General features: G+C 37.7%; 2 protein-coding genes across 4 annotated transcripts in view; one reads left to right on the forward strand and one right to left on the reverse strand.

Annotated features, from left to right (window-relative positions):
- USP32 (ubiquitin specific peptidase 32) overlaps positions 1-21,894 on the forward strand; it is a 217,935-nt gene that overhangs the window by 81,956 nt on the left and 114,085 nt on the right. The window lies entirely within an intron of this gene.
- On the reverse strand, positions 6,393-7,801 carry LOC112655580 (glyceraldehyde-3-phosphate dehydrogenase-like; the record flags this gene model as incomplete). Its single annotated transcript, XM_035720365.2, has 1 exon — positions 6,393-7,801. A coding segment is annotated over one exon (1,104 nt), but the record flags the coding sequence as incomplete, so codon positions are not given.

Here is a 21,894-nt window from a genome sequence, read left to right on the forward strand (position 1 = left end):
CTCTCTGACTATCATAAATAAATTTAAAAAAAAAATTAAATAAAAAAAACTTTAAAAATGAGACTAGGGCAGCCCCGGTGGCGCAGCGGTTTAGCGCTGCCTGCGGCCTGGGGTGTGATCCTGGAGACCCGGGATCGAGTCCTGCGTCGGGCTTCCTGTATGGAGCCTGCTTCTCCTTCTGCCTGTGTCTCTGCCCCCCACCCCCCTCTCTATGAATAAATAAAATCTTTAAAAAAATAAAATAAAAATGAGACTAATAAAAAATATTTGCAGTTTATTGTATTTCAGTTATCCCTCAAAAACTTTGTAAAGCATTTAATTAGATGTGCTTTTTGTGTTTTTCAGGAAAGATACTTATACTATTTGGAAAAATGAGCCCAAAATATAAAAATTGACTATTGACAAAATAGATCATTTAGTATTTGTTTGGATATTTGGGTTTTAGTTCTAACTTTATTAATTTACTTCAGGGTCTTTTCCTTGTCACTTAAGTTTTGAGGCAAAAAAACCTCCAAACCTTTGATCAGAGTTGTTGTAGGAATTAGATTTATTAGCAGCTTGATTGTAATTAGAGAAGTTAGGAGTGCAGTTACATTTTTGATGTTTTAGTGGGCTTTGAAATCAGCCTGGAATGGAGCAGGAAAGGATGTGGGCTAGTTTAGGCTGGGAAAGCTGGGGCAGTGAAAGGGAGGAATTCTCAGGGATACAGTTGGAACTCTGCCTTTTTCTCTCTTGATTTGAAGTTATGGATTAAATTAAACTTGTAGAAAATTGAAATTAAAGGGAAGAGATTTCAGAATGAGATCATTAGAAATAGAAGATCCAGGATTGTCAGTTTCCAAGAAAAGTATGGATAATAAAGTAGTCCAGGGAGCCAGTTGCGAGGACAAGGATCCAATCTTACAATCATGCATTAAGCTGTGAAAACATCAAGGAAAAAAGCTAGGCAGGAAATCTCCATCGGTAGAGTTCAGAGACACTGACTCCAAAGAGAGCCAGTTTTGACTTGAATAAACTTGGTGGCTGAACCTGAAGCTGCTTCAGAGCACCCGTGGATCTCAGGAGACTTCAGCTTCTTCAATGGGATGGGAATTGATCTGCTAACTATTAGAAAGGGACAAATATTTGCTTTAAAGGAAGCTAGTAAGTGGAAGGGGAGTTACAACCCAGAACAGCAAAGAAACTATTTAATTATTTTAAACCATTGCCATGCTAATTGAGAGAGTATTCTAATAATTTACCTCACTGATGTCCAGTGACACTGTAGTCTATGATCTGAGTATGACTTGTAGTTGTGTATTTGAATAGTCTTAGATAGAGTATCTTTAAAGATGAGAAAAGAGGTAGAGACTGAATCTCAGGACTTGCTATCTAGTATGGTGGCAGCAGGAAGTTACCCAAGACAAACAGAACTAGTAATCTGGTTTGTCCAGTTAATCCTAGGGTTAGTTTATTGGACAGTCTGTCAGATATAAATAGGTAATGTACACGAGTATCTTGGGTTATTTTGTTTAGGCAAGACTCCTTTGCTTTTGGGCTTGAGGAAGGGGGAGAAGTAATATGGAGTATTCTCTAAATTTAAGAAGAGTATTAGTAAGTTACTTTCAGACTCTAGTGTTACATAAACATTTTATGATATGGGTTTATGCTTAACATCTAATAGTCAGTGGTTCTATGGAGTAGAGATACCTGACACAGGCATGTGAAGCTCTAGGATAATTCTTATGTGGAAAAAAATGAGTTATGGGGCAAATATAATAAAATATACTTAACAAAATAGAGCAAATGGCATGTTTTAATTTTTTTTCTGAAAATTGTATTTAATTTTTTCCCTTTAACAAATTTGATAACTTATTCTTTTTGTTTTGTTTTTGTTTTTGTTTTTGATAACTTATTCTTTAACAATAAAGTAATTTGAGAGGATAGTAATCTACATAAATAAAATTAATTTGTCTCTTAGAATGTCATGTGAAAATAACCAGACTTATTTTCCTGATACTTGGTAAGTCTTTTTGGGGAAATAGTACTTAAACTATTTCATCCTATGTGGATGAATTTTCCTTTGGTGATTCTCTGCAGGGAACCTCAAAGAGAGAGACATCTTAGAGAGTTTCTCATACTGAGTTTTAAGAATTCCATGTCACCAAAAGTCTCAGTAGAATAAGAAAATAAACAATGATGTCCAATATGGACCCCCAAATTACAAGGGTAGATGATCTGAAATGCAAGTTTTGATTTATGATTGATCATTAATATCTTGGAAAAAAATTGAGATTCTATTTCTAAGGAAGGAAGGAAAAATGGGTATTGTATAGACTGCTAACCGTTTCTGCCACAAGCTATATTACACAAACTGTATTATGATCCAGGGTAAGTAGCAACAGGAATTTATTTAAATAGATTAGACTGTATCAAGGAGGCTAGTCATTCCTATATAGATAAAATTTTTATTTAATAAAATTGCCTTTTGAAAAATATATGCAATGAATGTTTTAGTTATATTATTTATTTAAAAAAATTTTTATTTATTTATTCATGAGAGACAGAGAGGCAGAGACACAGGCAGTGAGAGAAGCAGGCTCCATGCAGGGAGCCTGATGTGGGACTCAATCCCCGGTCCCCAGGATCACGCCCTGGGCTGAAGGCAGGCACTAAACCACTGAGCCACCCAGGGATCCCAGTTATATTATTTAAATTGAATTATAGTGCTTTTGTTTTCAGTTGCTCTATTTCATGTTTTATAGTCTTGTGAACTATTATTTAATAATTGACTTAAAAGAAATAGATAATACCACACTAAAAGTGTGCTTAGTGAAAAGCAAACCTTTTCCATCTTTTTTTTTTTTTTTAAAGATTTTATTTATTTATTTATGAGAGACACAGAAAGAGGCAGGCAGAGACATAGGCAGAGGGAGAAGCAGGCTCCATGCAGGGAGCCTGATGTGGGACTTGATCCTGGGTCTCCAGGATCACGCCCTGGGCCGAAGGCAGATGCTCAACCGCTGAGCCACCCAGGCATCCCCCTTTTCCATCTTATACCCATTACCTAGAGTCCTTCCCCAGCAGTAGCCAATTATCCTGCTTTGCAAATAAAGGTTTTAAATTATCTGTTTTTTCTCAATGATTTTATTTATTTATTCATGAGGGGGGCGGGGCAGAGACATAAGCAGGCTCTGCACAAGGAGCCTGAATGCAGGACTGGATCCTGGACCCTAGGATCACCCCCTGAGCCAAGGCAGGCGCTCAACCATTGAGCTACCCAGGCGTCCCTTTTAAATTATTTTTTTTATCATAGTGATATATGATTAGAGCAGAATCAGAAGGAGCTAGTGAAAAACCAAGAGTCCCCCACCTACTCCATCTTGAGGCAACCATTTCCTAGTGATAGTTTCTGGTATATACTTCTGTCTCCTAAATAATAATCTTCACTCTTTCTTACTTGATTTTAGATTTTATCCTTTGCTTTCCTTTTTTTTTTTTTTGTTTTTTTTTTAAAGATTTTATTTATTTATTCATGAGAGACACACACACAGAGAGGCAGAGACACAGGCAGAGGGCAGGCTCCAGACAGGGACTCAATCCTGGGACTCCAGGATCACGCCCTGGGCCAAAGGCAGACGCCCAACTGCTGAGCCACCAGGCGTCCCTTTTGCTTTTCTAATTGTAGGAAATAGCTTTCTTATACACCCCCCTCGACATCTTCTCAGTGCAATTATATCACAGTTTTTGGATAAATCAGTATTTGTTATTTACAGTATTAGGATTATGTAAAAAAATTTTTGCAATATATATGCTACAATTTAGTCTTTATTTTTTTGTCTTTTTTCCCCCTGGGGTTAATGATTGCCTTATTTTTTCATTTGCTTAGTTTTCATACCTGTGGCTAAATCATCTCACACATTCTAACAGCTTTTTAGTATGTTTTTTTTTTTTCATGAGTCAAAGGCTAATCTTTTACACTGATCTTCAAAGCTACTTATAGCTGTGATACATACATAAATATGTCATGTATTTATCTGTTTATATCAGGCTGTCTTTCTATCCTCTAATATTCCATGAACCTTTATGCTTTTTGGCCTTCCATGTCCCAAATATGAATTAAAAAACTGATGCAAGATTTAATTAGTGTTTTCTTTATTTGCCATTGATATGTGAGATATCAAGGTAAAATATAGATGGTGAATTGAGGGTGAATTTTAACCACCTCATTTTTATGTTGTTAAAGTACCATTAATAACAACAATGGGAAAATCCTAGATAATAAAATTCCATTTGTATGAAGCACTTGACCTCAGAGGAAAGAGAAATCAGGCTTAAGAATTAGTTTTTTTTTTTCCCTAGTCTAATGTGAAAGAAGCTTTAAAATCAAGTTAGTAGCATTTTTTAAAATATGTTTTATTTTTTTTTACAGATTCTGGCTAGAGTCTAGCTTTTTAAATTATTTGTAAGTTTTAAGATCAGTTTATAGTTGGCACTGCTCATAGAAATTAGTAGTAGGCAAATAGTTTGATCAAATTATTTTATTTATTTATTTATTTATTTATTTATTTATTTATTTATTTATTTACTCACTCAAGTTATTTTATATCTGGATGGCAACTTTAATAGGATTCCAGCTCTGAAGAATAATTTTCTCATTAATTTCCAAATGACAGAGCAGCTGAAGTGTTTTGACATTTATATAAAAAATAATATTGATATATGATATTAACATATGAGGATTCATTCTGAATTATTTTTCCCATCCTCATTCTTTTTTATTTTTACAGTTGACTTTCAAAAATTTTAGATGAGTAAAAAGGCTTATAGGAGCAGCGTTTAGGAAAATGTGTTAAGCCAACTCTGCTATGTATATATACCAGATCTTTGCTTTAAAAGAAATACTGGTATGTTTCCTAACAACGTTTTCCTTAACAGTTTCCTAATTTTTGAGATATTCTATTCAACTCACCCCTTTTTAAATTTTATTTTTAAGTGATCTCTGCACTTAGCTTGGGGCTCAAACTTAAAACCCCAAGATCAAGAGTCTCATGTTCCACCAACTGAACCAGCTAGGCACCCCTCAATTACACATTTAAAGCATATGGTTAATGACTTCATTTGTTCAGTTTTGCAACTATCACCACAATTAATTTCATTACCCCCAAAAGCAAACCCTATACCCTTGTCACTCCTATTTTCTCCATCCTCTCCTCCATCAGCCCTAGGTTAATATACTGATTTACTTTCTGTCTTATAGATTTACCTATTCTAAGCATTTTGTAGAAGTGGAATCATATATGGTCTTATGTGACTGGCTTCTTTGACTTAGATGAACCTTGAAAACATTATGCTGTGTGGTGGCACGTATCAGTCCTTCATTCCTTCTTGTTGGTGAATGATATTCCCTTGTATGGATATACAGTATTTTGTTATTTGTTAATCAATTGATGGATATTTGGGTTATTTCTACCTTTTGGATATTATAAATAGTGATGCTATGAACATTCATGTGCATTTGTGTGGACATATATTTTCCTTTCTCTTGGACATATATCTTGGCTAGAATTTCTGGGTCATATGGTAACTCTGTTTAACCTTTTGAGGAACTGCCAGACTGTTCCAAAATGGCTGTACCATTTTACATTACCATCAGTGGTATATGAGAGTTGCAACTTTTCTATATTCTTGCCAACCTTGATATCCTTAAATAAAGTTTTTAATTTTTAAAAAAGTAGGGGTGCCAGGGTGGATCAGTGGTTGAGCATCTGCCTTCAGCCCTGGGCTTGGTCTTGTGGTCCCAGGATTGAGTCCCACATCGGGCTCCCTGCATGGAGCCTGCTTTTTCCCTCGCCTCTGTCTCTGCCTCTTTCTCTGTGTCTCTCATGAATAATTAAATAAAATCTTTAAAAAAAAAAAGTATTTGAAAATAATCCCCCCCAACTGTTCAGGGATCCCAATTAAATATATTAGTGGATCTGAAATGTGTACTAAAGGTCTATACATTTGTGTTTGGCTTAATTGTCCCAAGCCTTTTGAGGGTACTAAAGAATTTGAGGCTTTCTGTATATTAGCAATAATATTTTAAAAAATTTAAAGTAATAATCATTAATCAGACTTAATGTTGATGTAAAGGATCTAATCTATATTTATTTTTTTATTTTTTTATTTTTTAAATTTTTTATTTATTTACGATAGTCAGAGAGAGAGAGAGGCAGAGACATAGGCAGACGGAGAAGCAGGCTCCATACACCGGGAGCCCGACGTGGGATTCGATCCCGGGTCTCCAGGATCGCGCCCTGGGCCAAAGGCAGGTGCTAAACTGCTGCGCCACCCAGGGATCCCTAATCTATATTTCATATTGGGGTTCTATAACTCCCAAGTCTAAAACCCAGGGACTCCTGGGTTTTTTGAACCCCAAGTCAGTTAATGTTTCCAATCTTAATCCTTTTCTGAAATTTTATCTACTTTTTAGAGTCTAATTTGTACAATATCTGTTTCATTATTAATTTTTTTGAGGGGTACAGTATACTTTATTGATGGTACATGACAAGGTAGGGCTCCCCAAGCCCCTCCCCTTCCTCGGGGTCTGGGATGTATATTGGAGGTCAGGAGATTCTCAGTGTGTTGGGGGATTAAGTTGGGGCAGGGACTCCCCAGCAGCTGAGGGCCTCTCTCTTCCTCTTGTTCTTGCTGGGGCTGGTGGTCCAGGAGGCTCTTACTCCTTGGAGGCCATGTGGACCATGAGGTCCACCGCCCAGTTGCTGTAGCTGAATTCATTGTCATACCAGGAAATGAGCTTGACAAAGTGATCATTGAGGGCAATGCCAGCCTTGACGTCAAAGGTGGAAGACTGGGTGTCACTGTTGAAGTTGCAGGAGACAACCTGGTCCTCAGCGTAGCCCAGGGTGCCCTTGAGGGGGCCCTCTGATGCCTGCTTCACCACCTTCTTGATGTCGTCATATTTGGCAGCTTTCTCCAGGCGGCAGGTCAGATCCACAACTGATATGTTGGGGGTGGGGACACAGAAGGTCATGCCAGTGAGCTTTCCGTTCATCTCAGGGATGACCTTGCCCACAGCCTTGGTGGCGCCAGTGGAAGCAGGGATGATGTTCTGGGCAGCCCCTCGGCTGTTATGCCAGAGCTTCCCAGAGGGACCGTCCACAGTCTTCTGGGTGGCAGTGATGGCATGGACGGTGGTCATGAGGCCCTCCACGATGCTGAAGTGGTCATGGATGACTTTGGCCAGAGGAGCCAAGCAGTTGGTGGTGCAGGAGGCATTGCTGACAATCTTGAAGGAGTTGTCACACTTCTCGTGGTTCACGCCCATCACAAACATGGCGACATCAGCGGAAGGAGCAAAGATGATGACCCTCTTGGCCCCGCCCTTCAAGTGAGCCCCAGCCTTCTCCATGGTAGTGAAGATCCCAGTGGACTCCACAACATACTCAGCACCAGCATCACACCATTTGATGTTGGCGGGATCTCGCCTGGAAGATGGAGATGGACTTCCCATTGATGACAAGTTTCCTATTCTAGCCTTGACCGTGCTGTGGAATTTACTGTGGGTAGAATCATACTGGAACATGTACACTATGTAGTTGAGGTTAATGAAGGGGTCATTGATGGCGACAGTATCCACTTTGCCAGAGTTAAAAGCAGCTGTGGTGACCAGGTGCCCAATACGGCCAAATCTGTTCACTCCGACCTTCACTATTGTCTCGGGGACATGGCTGGCACTGCACCAGAAGATGCCGCTGTCTGTTGAATGGGGAATAGAGAGAGCCTCATTATTAATTTTGTATAAATAAATTTTTGTGAAGATTTACTAATATAGAGAACCAAATGAAATGCCATTGGATTTGCATCACAAAATTATTTTCTTGGTTTATATATTGTAATGCTTATTAAAAATTCATCTAAGAACAGTGTTTTTATTTATTTTTTTAAAGATTTTATTTATTTGACAGAGTGCACAAGAGGGGGAGCTGCAGGCAGAGGGAGAGGGAGAAACAGGCTCCCCACTGAGGGAGCCTGACTCAGGGATTGATGCCAGGACTCTGGGATCATGACCTGAGCTGAAGGCAGAGGCTTACCCAACTGAGCTGTCCTGGCACCCCAGAACATTGTTTTTAACAGTGTTAAAACTGTGATTTAGATCTGCAGAGGGATCTACCTTTTTTACCTTAAAGAAACAGCATCTTGAGTCTCAAGATCTATTGAACACATCTTGTGAAAAAGTAGACCTGTTTTGTACCTTGTAGTCATATTTTAATTTTTTTCTCCATTTAATAAAGACTTATGCTTTGATACTATTTACTTGTGTTCATTAACATCTTCTGATTCTGTACTAAGACTTTCTATCTTTCCATTCAACAGTGAATGTTTGACCTCATTTCTTTGGTCATTTTTATAATGGCTTCTCCAGTGTCTTTTTTTATTTATTTATTTATTTTTTTTTTTTTTTAATTTTTATTTATTTATGATAGTCACAGAGAGAGAAAGAGAGAGAGGCAGAGACATAGGCAGAGGGAGAAGCAGGCTCCATGCACCGGGAGCCTGATGTGGGATTCGATCCCGGGTCTCCAGGATCGCGCCCTGGGCCAAAGGCAGGCGCCAAACCGCTGCGCCACCCAGGGATCCCTCCAGTGTCTTTGATAAGTGTAATATTTGTCTCATGTAGTTGTTGATTATCTTTTCCTAATTAAATTGACTTTTCCTGGTTCTTTATATGCTGAGTAATTCTGGATTATATTCCAGACATTTTTAATATTGTGTTATGAGATTTTAAGTCTCTTTAGATCCTGTAGAGAGGTTGATATATTTGTTGTATTAGATCATTGTATTAGATTGTTGATCATTGATATTGATCATTTAGGCTGCAAGTTCCAATCCATCTTCTTTTAGTTGTGATTCCAATGTCAGTTGAATTTTCAAAGGCTGTGCGCAATTATTTGTATCCGTTTCACGTGTGCACCACCCAGTGGCCAGTCTGGAACCTGGACAATGATTTATCCTGAGTTTAATTCTCAGACTTTGTTGTAATATTTAAATTCCAATCCATGCATGATGTGCTGTTATGAGGTGAACCCAGGAGTCAAAAACAACTTTCCTGAGTTCTTTCCTCCCCTCAGTATCCATACATAGTACTTTCCCTTTCCCTGAAGCTGTCATTTTTAATTCTCCTTTCAGAAGGCTAGTACTTTAGTTACCCTCTTGTGGCTACGACTTTCCACTACTCTGCTTGTGTCCAGAGCTGAGCATTGGACAACAGAAAGAGGGTAAAAAAAGGAGTTTGTCCCATCCTCTTGGGATTATAGGTGTCCTGATAGGAGTGTGATAGGCTGAATAATGCCCCCCAAAATTTCCAGGTGCTAATCCCTGGAACCTGCATATGGCATGTGTCCATGAAATTGTGGTAATAAATGCCCATGTTCTAAAATGCCAGGTTTATTACTTGTTACTCTCTGAAAATATTTTTGTTTAGTTAGGGCTATTTTCCTTGACTACTGGAGATAGGTTTATATAATGATGTATTTTTGGTTATTTAAGTCTCAATTTGAGATTTTCAACAGAAATGACTATACATTTATTGTGTGGGTCATATTGTTCTAATGATGATACTGAAAATATTATAAGCTGTCCTCCTTTGTTTTGTAATGAATATTCCAATGGCCCTTGTTAATTAATAAAATAAAATCCAGCTGTAGGTACAGTATTGGGCACATTCTTATACAAATTACTGAGTTAGGTTTTGTTTTTCCCATTTCTCATAGTTATATAGTATTTATGTAAAGGTTGAGTGGTACAGTGTTTACGTCAATATAAGCTACCAAAGAGAGTAGATAAGAGCATGAATTGGCAGGAGTTTGGGAAGAGCTTGTGCTGAGCATACACTCTTAGTTTGGAAGGGCAGGTTAAGCAAGTAACTATATTCTACTCTAGTTTGCACATTCTTTGTTCTGGTGAGACAGTTTTTAACTATGAAGGTAGTTCTCAGAAGAACCTTATTGCAACTTTTATACTTAAGGAATAGGATGATACACTACTAAATCAAATCATTATACATCTCAGAATTTTTTTTTTTTAAGATTTAATTTATTTATTCATTAGAGACACAGAGAGAGGCAGAGACACAGGCAGAGGGAGAAGCAGGCTCCATGCAGGGAGCCCGACATGGGACTCAATTCCAGGTCTCCAGGATCATGCCCTGGGCTGAAGGCAGGTGCTAAATCGCTGAGCCACCCTGGCTGCCCTCTCAGAGGATTTCTAAAAATCTCAGAAAGTAAATCTTCCTTCAAAACCAGACACTTATTAATGAGATGAAGATGTAGAGGAAGGAAGCAGATTAAGCACCTGTAAAGGAAAGTTTATACATCTGTTTCCAATGTACGTCATACAAAATGTTAGTGCCAAGAAAGACCAGTTAAGTTGGTTATTTCTCTTCCACTGTGTCTCCCATACCCTGTTTGATGTCTGATGTGTAATATGCACAATGAATATTTGGTGGGGGTATAATTTTTCATTACTTACTTGGCTCTGAATAGTTTGTATTTACTCTCTTGAACTGGAAAAATGTTACTTTTTTATGTTTGAAATAAGTTCAAGCTCTTTATGTGTGGAACTCTGTGAACCTTTTTTCCTTGGTGCCCTTACCAAGACATACGAGATTTAAGGTGGTTAATTTACCTGCCTAAGTATTAAAGCTAATACATGGATCCAAGATTCAAGTCCAAATATCCAAATTCATGTTAGCTAGTCTTCTGCGTTGCCTTCCAACTAACATTTGTGGATTTATTTACCATGTAATTGACACTATGCTAAACATGTTATGTAAATTATCTCACTTAAATCTCACCACACCCTGTGAGGTATAGGTGCTATTATTATTAATCTTGTTTTCTAGACAAACAAGCAGAGGTTATATAATTTGTCCAAGGACGCACAATCCCTGAGTAGAAGAGCTAGGATTTGGCCGATTTGTCTTTTTGTTGCAGAGTTCTTGAGTACTATGTTTCACTGAAAATTTCAGGCTTATACATTGATTTGTCATGTTGGCTCTTTTACTTTTTTATAAAATGTATAACATTGTCTTACTTAGAAAACTATCTTGTCTAGTGACTATGACTTCATTTTTCACCCACAATTGGTCTGTCTGTATGATATAGTGTGGGAGGGCAATTGGAAAATGCTTGTTTTTTTTCTTTTTCTTGTTTGTATTTTTTAACAGATGATACATTCTCATGGTTCAAAATTTTAAAAAGAACAAAGGACAGTGAAAATCTCCTTTCCATCCAGTTCCCTGGCCACCTAGTTTCCCTTCCTAGAAGAAATGATCTTAACATTTTTTGATGTATTCTATCAGAATTAAGATATATCTTACAAAAATGAATTGAAATATTTACTTTTTTAAAATTTATTATCTCATTGAGGTTTTGATTTTCATTTTTCTGATGATTAGTGATGTTGAGCATCTTTTCATATACCTGTGGTCATTTGTGTGTCTTTGGAAAAATGTCTGTTTGATTCCTCTGCCATTTTAAGAATTAGGGTTTTTTGGTGCTATTGCACTGTATGATAGCATACAACATATGTTATTGTATATATGATTTGCAAATATTTTCTCCCATTCCATAGGTTGCCTTTTCATTCTGTTGTTGATTTCTTTTGTTGTGCAGAAGTTTTTTGGTTTGATGTAGTCCCACTTGTTTATTTTTGTTGTTGTAGCCTAGAATGAATATGTGTTTGGTTTAGTGGAGTGTTTCTCAAATTTGCTTGTTGATAAGATATCCCAGAGTGTTATTTATTTATTAAATAGGTATCTTTGGTTACTGAAGGAAAAAGTAAGAGAAGACTGTCTTGGCACAAAGTTATTATCAGCATTCTTCAAAATAGCAGTTAGAGTCCCAATCTTTTTAAAGACCCAGGGCAGCGGTGGCATGTGACAGCACCTCACTAGCTATTCCCTAGCACTGGTGACTTCCCAGCAGGTTTATTATTGCCAGTAGCCAATGTGAAAAGTGCAGAAAAGTTGTGTTCTATGATCAGTTGGCTCATTACTTCTTGACTGGAACTGGACTACTATAATTGAAAGGAAAGAATGAGCAGAAAGGGTAGTCAAACATGTTACTACCTCGCTTGATTGATCTCATCCTTAGAGGAATGGTAGTCCAGGTTCTGTGAATATGATTTTAGCTAGATGTATCATTTCTGGGATATAGAGACCTGATAATGTCTCAGTTGCTCACTCTGCTTTTTTTAGTTTGTTTTTTGTCTGCCTGATAATCTCAGCAGTGGAAACTAGGAAGAACCCAGAAAGGGAGGAGAGATGGGCAAAGGCATATTAATGTTGTCATTTTATTACCTTTGTACCTCATGGTGCAGGCATATCTCTCTGGAAATAATATTTGTAAATGATGACTACATTCCTATACTAGCTCCCAAACTTATTTAGTTCATAATAACACAGAAGAAATGCATACATTCATGATAGTATGCTTTTAAATTCCTAATAATTATTGTTGTTAATTACTTAGTATTTTAGCCACATTATAATTTAGGTAGAATTCTGGGAGTTAGCTAGGGAAATCTGATCATTAATTATGAGGGAAAATGCATTCTATTCTAAACAGTCATTTTCACAAACTGTAGGTGGATAGTGTGTTTATGAGTTGGGAATGATTTCCTTGTTTCTTAATAACTAGAACTACTTGAGAGTTATTTAAGGGCTACTTTTGGGTTAGGCTTTATTTTACTTTATTAGTCAGTCTTTAAATTTTTAAGTGTAATTCCATGACACTAAAGACTTGGACTGGATGAGTGAGATAGGTCAGGACTCCAGTAAGTCACTTTGTTTGCTGGATCCTCCTGAGCTGAGAGATGGAAGAGAAGCATCTGGGGCAAAATATATAGAATAAAATTTATTATTTTCACCATTTTAAAGTACATTTCAGTGGCATTAATTGAATTCACAGTGTTATGGGCACATCACTACCATTTTTGTCTAAAATGTTTTTATCACCCTAAAGAGAAACTCTGTACCTCTTAAGCAGTAATAAGTCCTCTCCCCTCGCCAACTTCTTGCTCCACACTCCACTTTCTGCCTCTGAATTTGCTTATTCTAATATTTCATATAAGTGGAATCATACAATATTTATCTTTTTGTGTGGCTCATTTCATTTTACATAATGTTTTCAAAATCTGTCTGTGTCATAGCATGTGTTAGAACTTCATTTCTTTTTATGGCTTAATAATATCCCATTGTAACTAATGACTTTTTAAAGAGATAAGTTTTTTACTCACAACATCTTCTGTTTAACATTTCTCTTACATTGTTAAAATTTTTACACTGTTAAAATTTTTATCTTGCTAGTTGTATGTTTTAAATTGCTGTGACAAATCAACTTGAAGGTGTAGATGTCTTGAACTCAATGAAATTTTTGTTTCTGGTCTACCCCATTTAAATTTGGGGGCATTGAAATAGTTTGATATATTCTCCTGACCTAGTCCCAGCCTCATTTTCTAGCATTAGAGATGGTGGTAGAGCTGGTGTTACCTCTTAAGAGATGGAATTCAGCTGTTTGAATTGGGAAACTGGAACCTTCCCTTCTAGGCATGTGAATAAATCCTTTTCCCCTGCTGCTTCTTAACCATAGTTAATACGCATACTGGTTAATCCCATGCTGTTCTCTAGATGGAATTAGATTAGTGAACAGTAGGAGAATATTTAGTTCTTTAATCATTACCATGCAGCATAAAATTGTATTAACTTAAGCAAAAAGGTCATAGCTTTCTTAGCTAAAATTTTCAAGCTTAATCTTGTTTTTCTATCTTTAATATATTGAGTTTCTAAGAAATTTAAATACGTTTAATCTTGTTGCCCTAGCCTAAAATGAATTTGATTCTATATTCTGTCACCTATTTTATTAGCCATTCCTCCCACTTTTGTTATTTACATAATTAATACACATGCCTTCTATGTCAAATCCAAATCACTGATAAAAAGATGTTTAATAGTTAAAAAATAAAGTCCAGTTAGAACTTCTTTAGTCTTTTTTTTCCAAAGAAGATACAGAATTTTTAATCAATATTTTTTGTATTTATTATTACTCAGCCATATTTGCATGGCCCTAACTATCATTAAGTTTACAGTTTACCATAATATCTAAAATATAATATTGTGAGATCTTGTCAAATACTTGTTTAGGGACATCTGGGTGGCTCAGTGGTTGGGCACCTGCCTTTGGCCCAGGGTGTGATCCTGGAGTCCTGGGATCGAGTCCCACGTCGGGCTCCCTGCATGGAATCCGCTTCTCCCTCTACCCATATGTCTCTCTGCCTTCTCTCTGTGTCTCTCATTTATAAATAAATAAAATCTTAAAAAAAAATACTTGTCTAAATAAAGTAAGCATACATTAACTTTAATTCTTTTTTTTTCTTTTCTTTTTTTTTTTTTTAATTTTTATTTATTTATGATAGTCACAGAGAGAGAGAGAGAGAAAGAGGCAGAGACACAGGCAGAGGGAGAAGCAGGCTCCATGCACCGGGAGCCCGACGTGGGATTCGATCCTGGGTCTCCAGGATCGCGCCCTGGGCCAAAGGCAGGCGCCAAACCGCTGCGCCACCCAGGGATCCCCATTAACTTTAATTCTTATTGGTTAATTTGATTACTATACTATTTAACCATTCTGGAACATGATCTGTGTCATAACATGGAATCTAATTAATTTTTTTTATAACTTCTAGGCTAACTTTGGGTTAGGCATATGAGGGAATTGGTCTATTTCTTACATGATCTCTTAGAAAGGTGTATTTTTAAAAACTTTACTTTTATAATGGTTTGAATTTGAGCCCCTTTTTCGAAGTAGTAGAAAAATGTAAGAATTGATATATTTAATGAATGATTAAAAGATTTCTTTTAAAAAAAAACGATTTTATTTATTTATTTGAGAGAGAGAGAAAACAGAAGGAGAGTGAGAGGGAAAAGCAGATTCCCTGCTGAGAAGAGAGCCCAAAGTGAGGTTCCATCCCAAGACCCTGAGATCATGACCTGAATTGAAGGCAGACACTTAACCAACTGAGCCACCCAGGCACCTCTCATCTCTGTCATCCTTTTCACTGATTTTATTTCTGGTGATTGGTTACATTTTCCTTCTTCTTACATCTAGTATTGTTTGTATCTGCTGGATATTATACATTTTTCTTTAAAGATTTTATTTATTCATTTGAGAGAGAGCACAAGCAGAGGGAAGAGGCAGAGGGAGAGGGAAAAAGCAGGTTCCCCACTGAGCAGGAAGCCATCTGCAGGGCTTGATCCCAGGACCTGGAGATCATGACCTGGGCTGAAGGCAGATGCTTAAGGCACCCTGGATATTATAAATTTTTTAAAAAGATTTATTTATTGGGACGCCTGGGTGGCTCAGTGTTTGAGCTTCTGCCTTTGGCTCAGGGCATGATCCTGGGGTCCCGGGATCAAGTCCCACATCAGGATCCCTGCATGGAGCCTGCTTGTCCCTCTCTCTGCCTGTGTCTCTGCCTCTCTGCCTCTCTGTCTCTCATGAATAAATAAATAAATAAATAAATAAATAAATAAATAAATAAATAAATAAAATCTTTGAAAGAAAAAAGATTATTTGAGAGAGACAGAAAAAATGCATGAGCTTGCACATAGGGTTGGGGGCATGGAGAGGGAGAGAGAAACCCAAGCCAACTCTGTGCTGAACACAGAGCCTGAGGCTGGGCTTGATTGCACCACCCTGAAATCACAACCTGAGCTAAAACCAAGAATCAGAGACTTAACTGACTGTGCCACCAAGGTACCCCTAATTTTTTAAAAGATTTATTTATTTATTTTAGAGGGAGACAGCACATGAGAGCAAGGGGGAGGGTCAGAGGGAAGAGGAAATCTTCAACCAGATTCTCTGCTGAGTGCAGAGACCTACACGGGGGCTCAGTCTCTTGATCCATGAGATCATAATCTAAGTGGAAACCATGAGTTGAATGCTTAACTGACTAAGCCACCCAGCCACCACTCTGCTGGATATTATAAACTTTGTCTTGAGTACTTGAATGTTGTTGTCTTCATTTTTTATTTTTTTATTTTTTTTTTAATTTTTATTTATTTATGATAGTCACACAGAGAGAGAGAGGCAGAGACACAGGCAGAGGGAGAAGAAGGCTCCATGCACCGGGAGCCCAATGTGGGACTCGATCCCGGGTCTCCAGGATCGCGCCCTGGGCCAAAGGCAGGCGCCTAACCGCTGCGCCACCCAGGGATCCCTTGTCTTCATTTTTTAAAAAATGATTTTATTTATTTATTAGAGCATGGAGGGGGTTGCAGAGGGAGAAACAGACTCCCTGCTTCTCCCTCTGCTTATGTCTCTGCCTCTCTCTCTCTCTGTGTCTGTCATGAATAATAAATAAAATCTTAAAAAAAATGAAAGGAAAAATATTTTTAACACATGTATATAAAACCAGAATTTGCATTCGAATAACAATATTTGAAATTTTACAAGTATTGTTTTATGTAAATAAGTACTTAATGTTTCCATAGGTTATGTACTGTGGGTCTTATTGTGTGCTTGAATTATTCTTTCAACATCACCAATATGCAGTGTGACTTATTTCGTGTATTCATGTTATGTATTTGTCATTAATTATGTAAAGATAATTTTTAGGGATATAGGTTGGTAGAATCAGGGTCTTTGGGAAAGTTTTTTTTTCATTTTTAGCTTTTTCCTTTCTTTTTTAATACTGTGCGAGTCAATATAGTGATGTTACACTTTTTAATAGATGTTTCCCTCAAAATAGTAGCTTGAGATAACACAAAGTTATTTTTCACTCATAAATATTCTGTTGATGGAGTTCGGTGATTCTCTGTGACAACTCCTTTGTGTGTTGATATAACTTTCCAGGCAGTGTCATTTCTTATGGCATTTTTATTGCATATCAGAAAGAGCTTTTATAAATCACCAAGGTAGAGGTGGTCATGCCAGGGAGAGGTCTCTTGCCTGCAATTAAGTATTTAGCCCAGAAGTGGCATATATCATTCTGTCCTTAATCCTTTGGCCACAAATAGTCATATCAATTCAAGGAGCATGAGGAAATATCTCCTTGCCTTATGCCCCACAAGAAAGGAGAACTATATTTGTGAGAGCATTAGAAGTCTCTTCTACAAATATTTAGGCCTAGTATTTTCCTGCTTTATGCTCTCAATTTCTGTTTTGAAGTTATCTTTGGAATTACTTTCTTGTTCTTTTTAAAAAAGGTTTTATTTATTTATTTGAGAGAGTCCAAGCAGAGGGGAGGAACAGAGGGAGAAGCAGACTCCCCACTGAGCAGGAAGCCCAATGTGGAGCTTGATCCCAGGACCCTGAGACCATGACCTGAGCCAAAGGCAGATACCCAACAGCTGAGCCATCCAGGTGCCCCTACTTTCTTTTTCTTATTATCCTACCTCCTTGTTACCTTAGTTCATCAATGCCCATTAGGAGGTAGATTGAAACATTGTTCATGTTGACACATTTAATCCATATAAAAATATAGTGATTAATTTAGTTGACATAAGAAGGAATGGGAGTAAATGGGAGTATGAATATAAATTCATGATGTATTTTCTAGTACTGTCCACTGAAAAGTCTGGGAAACAATCACTAATACTCAAGAAGTAAGCACCCCTAGCACCTATAATCAACTATTGGGCCACCCTGGGTCTTCTATACAAAATAAATCTCAGGATAGCCAAATAATTGATTAGGGGAGTTTTCTCTCTATAGAAGTATGTATTCTAGCCAATTAAAAGGATGGCAGAAGTATATAAACCTTTAATGAATTTGTGAGTCTGGGCAATGGCTGCTAATTTCACAAAAAGAGAAATAAGCAGTCATTATGTGCCTCCTGATGGAGATACAATAGCATCAGCTTGAAGATGGGTTCTGCCAAAAAAATATAATTTAAATTTGATCAGTTCACTGGAACTGACTTCCATTGCACAATAAATACAGAGGATGGAATATATAATTATCAAAATGGAAACTTTGGGAAACTACTCAAGACCAACATCTTGGTTTCTTCAGCAAGTAAATTGTGAGGAAAAAGAGGATTGGAAGGAGAGAGAAAGAAAATATACATATTAAGAGACTTAAGAGTCTAGCAATCAGTTATAATATATTTTAGATTCTGATTTGAACAAACAAGTTAAAAAAGATTATGAGACAATTGGGGAAACTTAAATACTGACTAGATATTTGGTAATACTAAGGAATTTTTGTTAGTTTTCATCTCGGTCTGTTTGGGCTGGTTTAAGAATACCATATTCTGAGTGTTTATAAACAACAGAAATTTGTTTCTCACAGTTCTGGAGCTGGGAAGTCCAAGATGAAGATGCCTACACATGATACTGTCTACTTATGGCTTGCTTCCTGCTTCATAGATAATTCTATCCTTGTATCCTCACATGGTAGAAAGGGCAGGGAAACTCTCTCAGGCCTCTTTTGTAAGGGTGACTAATCTCATTGATGAGAGGTCTATCCTCACGACCTAATCATCTTCCAAAGTGTCCCACCTCACACTGGGTTTCAACATGAGAATTTGAGGAAGACAGTGGTAATGCTAGTATGGTTATGTTTTTAAAGTATCTTGTTAGGGATCCCTGGGTGGCGCAGCGGTTTAGCGCCTGCCTTTGGCCCAGGGTGCGATCCTGGAGACCCGGGATTGAGTCCCACGTCGGGCTCCTGGTGCATGGAGCCTGCTTCTCCCTCTGCCTGTGTCTCTGCCTCTTTCTCTCTCTCTCTGTGTGACTATCATAAATTTAAAAAAAATAATAAATAAAAATAAAGTATCTTGTTAGAGATATATAATAAAATATTTGCATATCAAATTAAGAATAAACTGTATAGGAGCTTATTTTTTTTTTTTTTAGAGCACAGAGCAAGTTTGTTGTTGTCTAGGCATTTCCAGAAAAATCAGTTTTTCATTAACAAATTTAGAGCAGCTAAATTTGATGTGAGAAAATTCATTTTGAAAAGAAATAACATCTTTAAAAGATAGCATAGAACAATTTTAATATGGAGTAAAACTAATTGATGAATGAAATGTTCATTAAAAGTTTAAATGGAAAAGTATTGGTCCTCATGAAAATTATGTAAAATGAAATGAAAATTGAAAACATAAATTTGGGGATGCCTGGGTGGCTCAGCGGTTAAGCGCCTGTCTTCGGCCCAGGGTGTGATCCTGGAGTCCAGGGATTGAGTCCCACATCAGGTTCCCTGCATGGAGCCTGCCTTTCTCTCTGCCTATGTCTCTGTCTCTCTCTCTCTCTGTGTCTCTCATGAATAAATAAATAAAAATCTTAAAAAAAGAACAAACCATAAATTTGGTTCTATTGAGTATTAATCAATTAGTTTAAAAAGTGTAGTAGAGTTTACTCCGGAAACTTTCCAAGGCAAAAGCCATGAGCTCATTGATGCTAAATTAATTCTTACTAATTATAACAAAGTGGAGTCTGATTTCTATCTTCTGCCCTGAGAATAATACTTCCCATAGAGAAGCTGCTCTTCAGCCTTGGTCTGGAATGAGAAGACATGATACATTGCTTCCCATCTGCATGGAATGGAGTGGAACTAAGGCCTAGGAAGTTAAGTGACTTGCCCAAGACCATATAGCTAATAAATTAATAAAGCCTGGGTTCAAACCCAGGTCTCTCTCACTTCAAATGCCGTGATATGAAATAGTATGCATCACTTAACTACTTTCCCCACGGAGTCGTGGGACACCCTTACCGTATATCCAAAAGACAGGGACACTTGGGTGGCTCAGCGGTTGAGCGTCTGCCTTCAGCTCAGGGTGTGATTCTGGACTCCTGGGATCAAGTCCCACATCGGGCTCCTTGCATGGAGCCTGCTTCTCCCTATTCCTATGTCTCTGCCTCTCTCTGTGTGTCTCTCATGAATAAATAAATAATATCTTTAAAAAAAAAAAAAAAGAAGAAGAAGACAGTGGAGGGAGAAGGACCAGGGCATAGAGCAGCAGTTGAAACATGGTACAACTTTTCCTTCAGTCTGGAGACCTGGGTACATCTGCCTGTTTTTAACCTTTTAACTATATGCCAAGAGTTCTGGGTATATTATAGAATATAGAATATAGAATAAGTCTTTCTCTTAAAATGCATATTTATTTCTCTCTCTTCTGAATTAATCGTATTATTATTATTATTATTTTAATTTTTATTTATTTATGATAGTCACAGAGAGAGAGAGAGAGAGAGAGGCAGAGACACAGGCAGAGGGAGAAGCAGGCTCCATGCACAGGGAGCCCGACGTGGGATTCGATCCCGGGTCTCCAGGATCGCGCCCTGGGCCAACGGCAGGCGCTAAACCGCTGCGCCACCCAGGGATCCCTAATCGTATTATTTACTGGGATGATATCATTGCCTGAGAGAAGGCTAGTGAGATCAGTATCACAAGCATCAATTTTATACTACATTAGTATAACAGTATGCCAGGTCTCAGGCTGAATATTCATGCCTACCAAATATTTAAGAAAATATGTTTCTTATTCTTTATTTTTTAATAGCTACAGAAAATTACTAAAGAGATTTTTTTTTTGAGATTTTATTTATTTATTCATGAGAGACAGACATAGACATAGGTAGAGAGGGAAAAGCAGGCTTCCTGTGGGCAGCCTGATGCAGAACTCAATCCCAAGACCCTGGGATCAGAACCTGAACTGAAGACAGACACTCAACCACTGACCCACCCAGGTGCCCCAAGAGATTTTTTTTTTTAAGTAGGCTCCAAGCCCAGTGTGAAGCCCAGTGCAGGGCTCAAACTCACAACTTTGAGATCAAGGCTTGAGCTGAAATTGGGCAGCCCGGGTGGCTCAGCAATTTAGCGCCGCCTTCAGCCCAGGGTGTGATCCTGGAGACCTGGGATCAAGTCCCAGATTGGGCTCTCTGCATGGAGCCTGCTTGCTTCTCCCTTTGCCTGTGTCTCTGCCTCTCTCTCTCTCTCTCTCTCTCTGTGTGTGTCTCTCATGAATAAATAAATAAAATGTTACAAAAAAAAAGACTTGAGCTGAAATCAAGAGTCAGACCCTGAACTGACTAAGCCACCCAGATACTCCCAAGAGATTTTTTTTTTTTTTAAAGTTTTATTTATTTATTTGACAGAGAGAGAAACACAAGCAAGGAGAGGGAGAAATAGGGTCGGTCCCCAAACGTGAGGCTTGATCCCAGGACTGCAAGATCACAACCAAGCCAAAGGGAGATGCTTGACTGATTGAGGCACCCAGGTGCCCCATCCCGGAGATTTTTATTTTTTATTTTACTTTTAAATTTTTATTTATTTTAAAGATTTTATTTATTTATTTATTCATGAGAGACACACACACACACACAGAGGCAGAGACATAGGCAGAGGGGGAGGCAGGCTCCATGCAGGAAGCCTGATGTGGGGCTCCATCCCGGGATTCCAAGATCACGCCCTGAGCCAAAGGCAGATGCTCAACTGCTGAGCCACCCAGGCATCCCCCAAGAGATTTTTAAATAAAGACCTTATGAGTTACAATAACAATAAATGCTTAGTGCTTTTTAATAGTAGCATCAAAATACCCTTTCTGTCCTGTGCACCCTCACTATCCCCAAATCCTAAAAACAAATCTGAGTAGTAATGAGCATGGCACTTAGTATTTCATAAATATTAAAGCATTGTCAGTTGTAACATAACCATTGCTTTAAAAATAACTTTTTGAGGATAAAAAAGATATTACTCATTAGATGTGTTAGATGCATGATGATTTCTGGAACATGTAAATGGTGGAAAATACATATGCCTTAGAATTCAGGAAATGTGATTTTCCTGGGCTCTTTACTTCATCGGTCAGATAAACTTTCGAACTTGGTAGTTTTGGAAGGTTCTT

This window comes from Canis lupus, chromosome 9 (genome assembly GCF_003254725.2).
Source record: "Canis lupus dingo isolate Sandy chromosome 9, ASM325472v2, whole genome shotgun sequence".
NCBI classification, from domain to species: domain Eukaryota; kingdom Metazoa; phylum Chordata; class Mammalia; order Carnivora; family Canidae; genus Canis; species Canis lupus.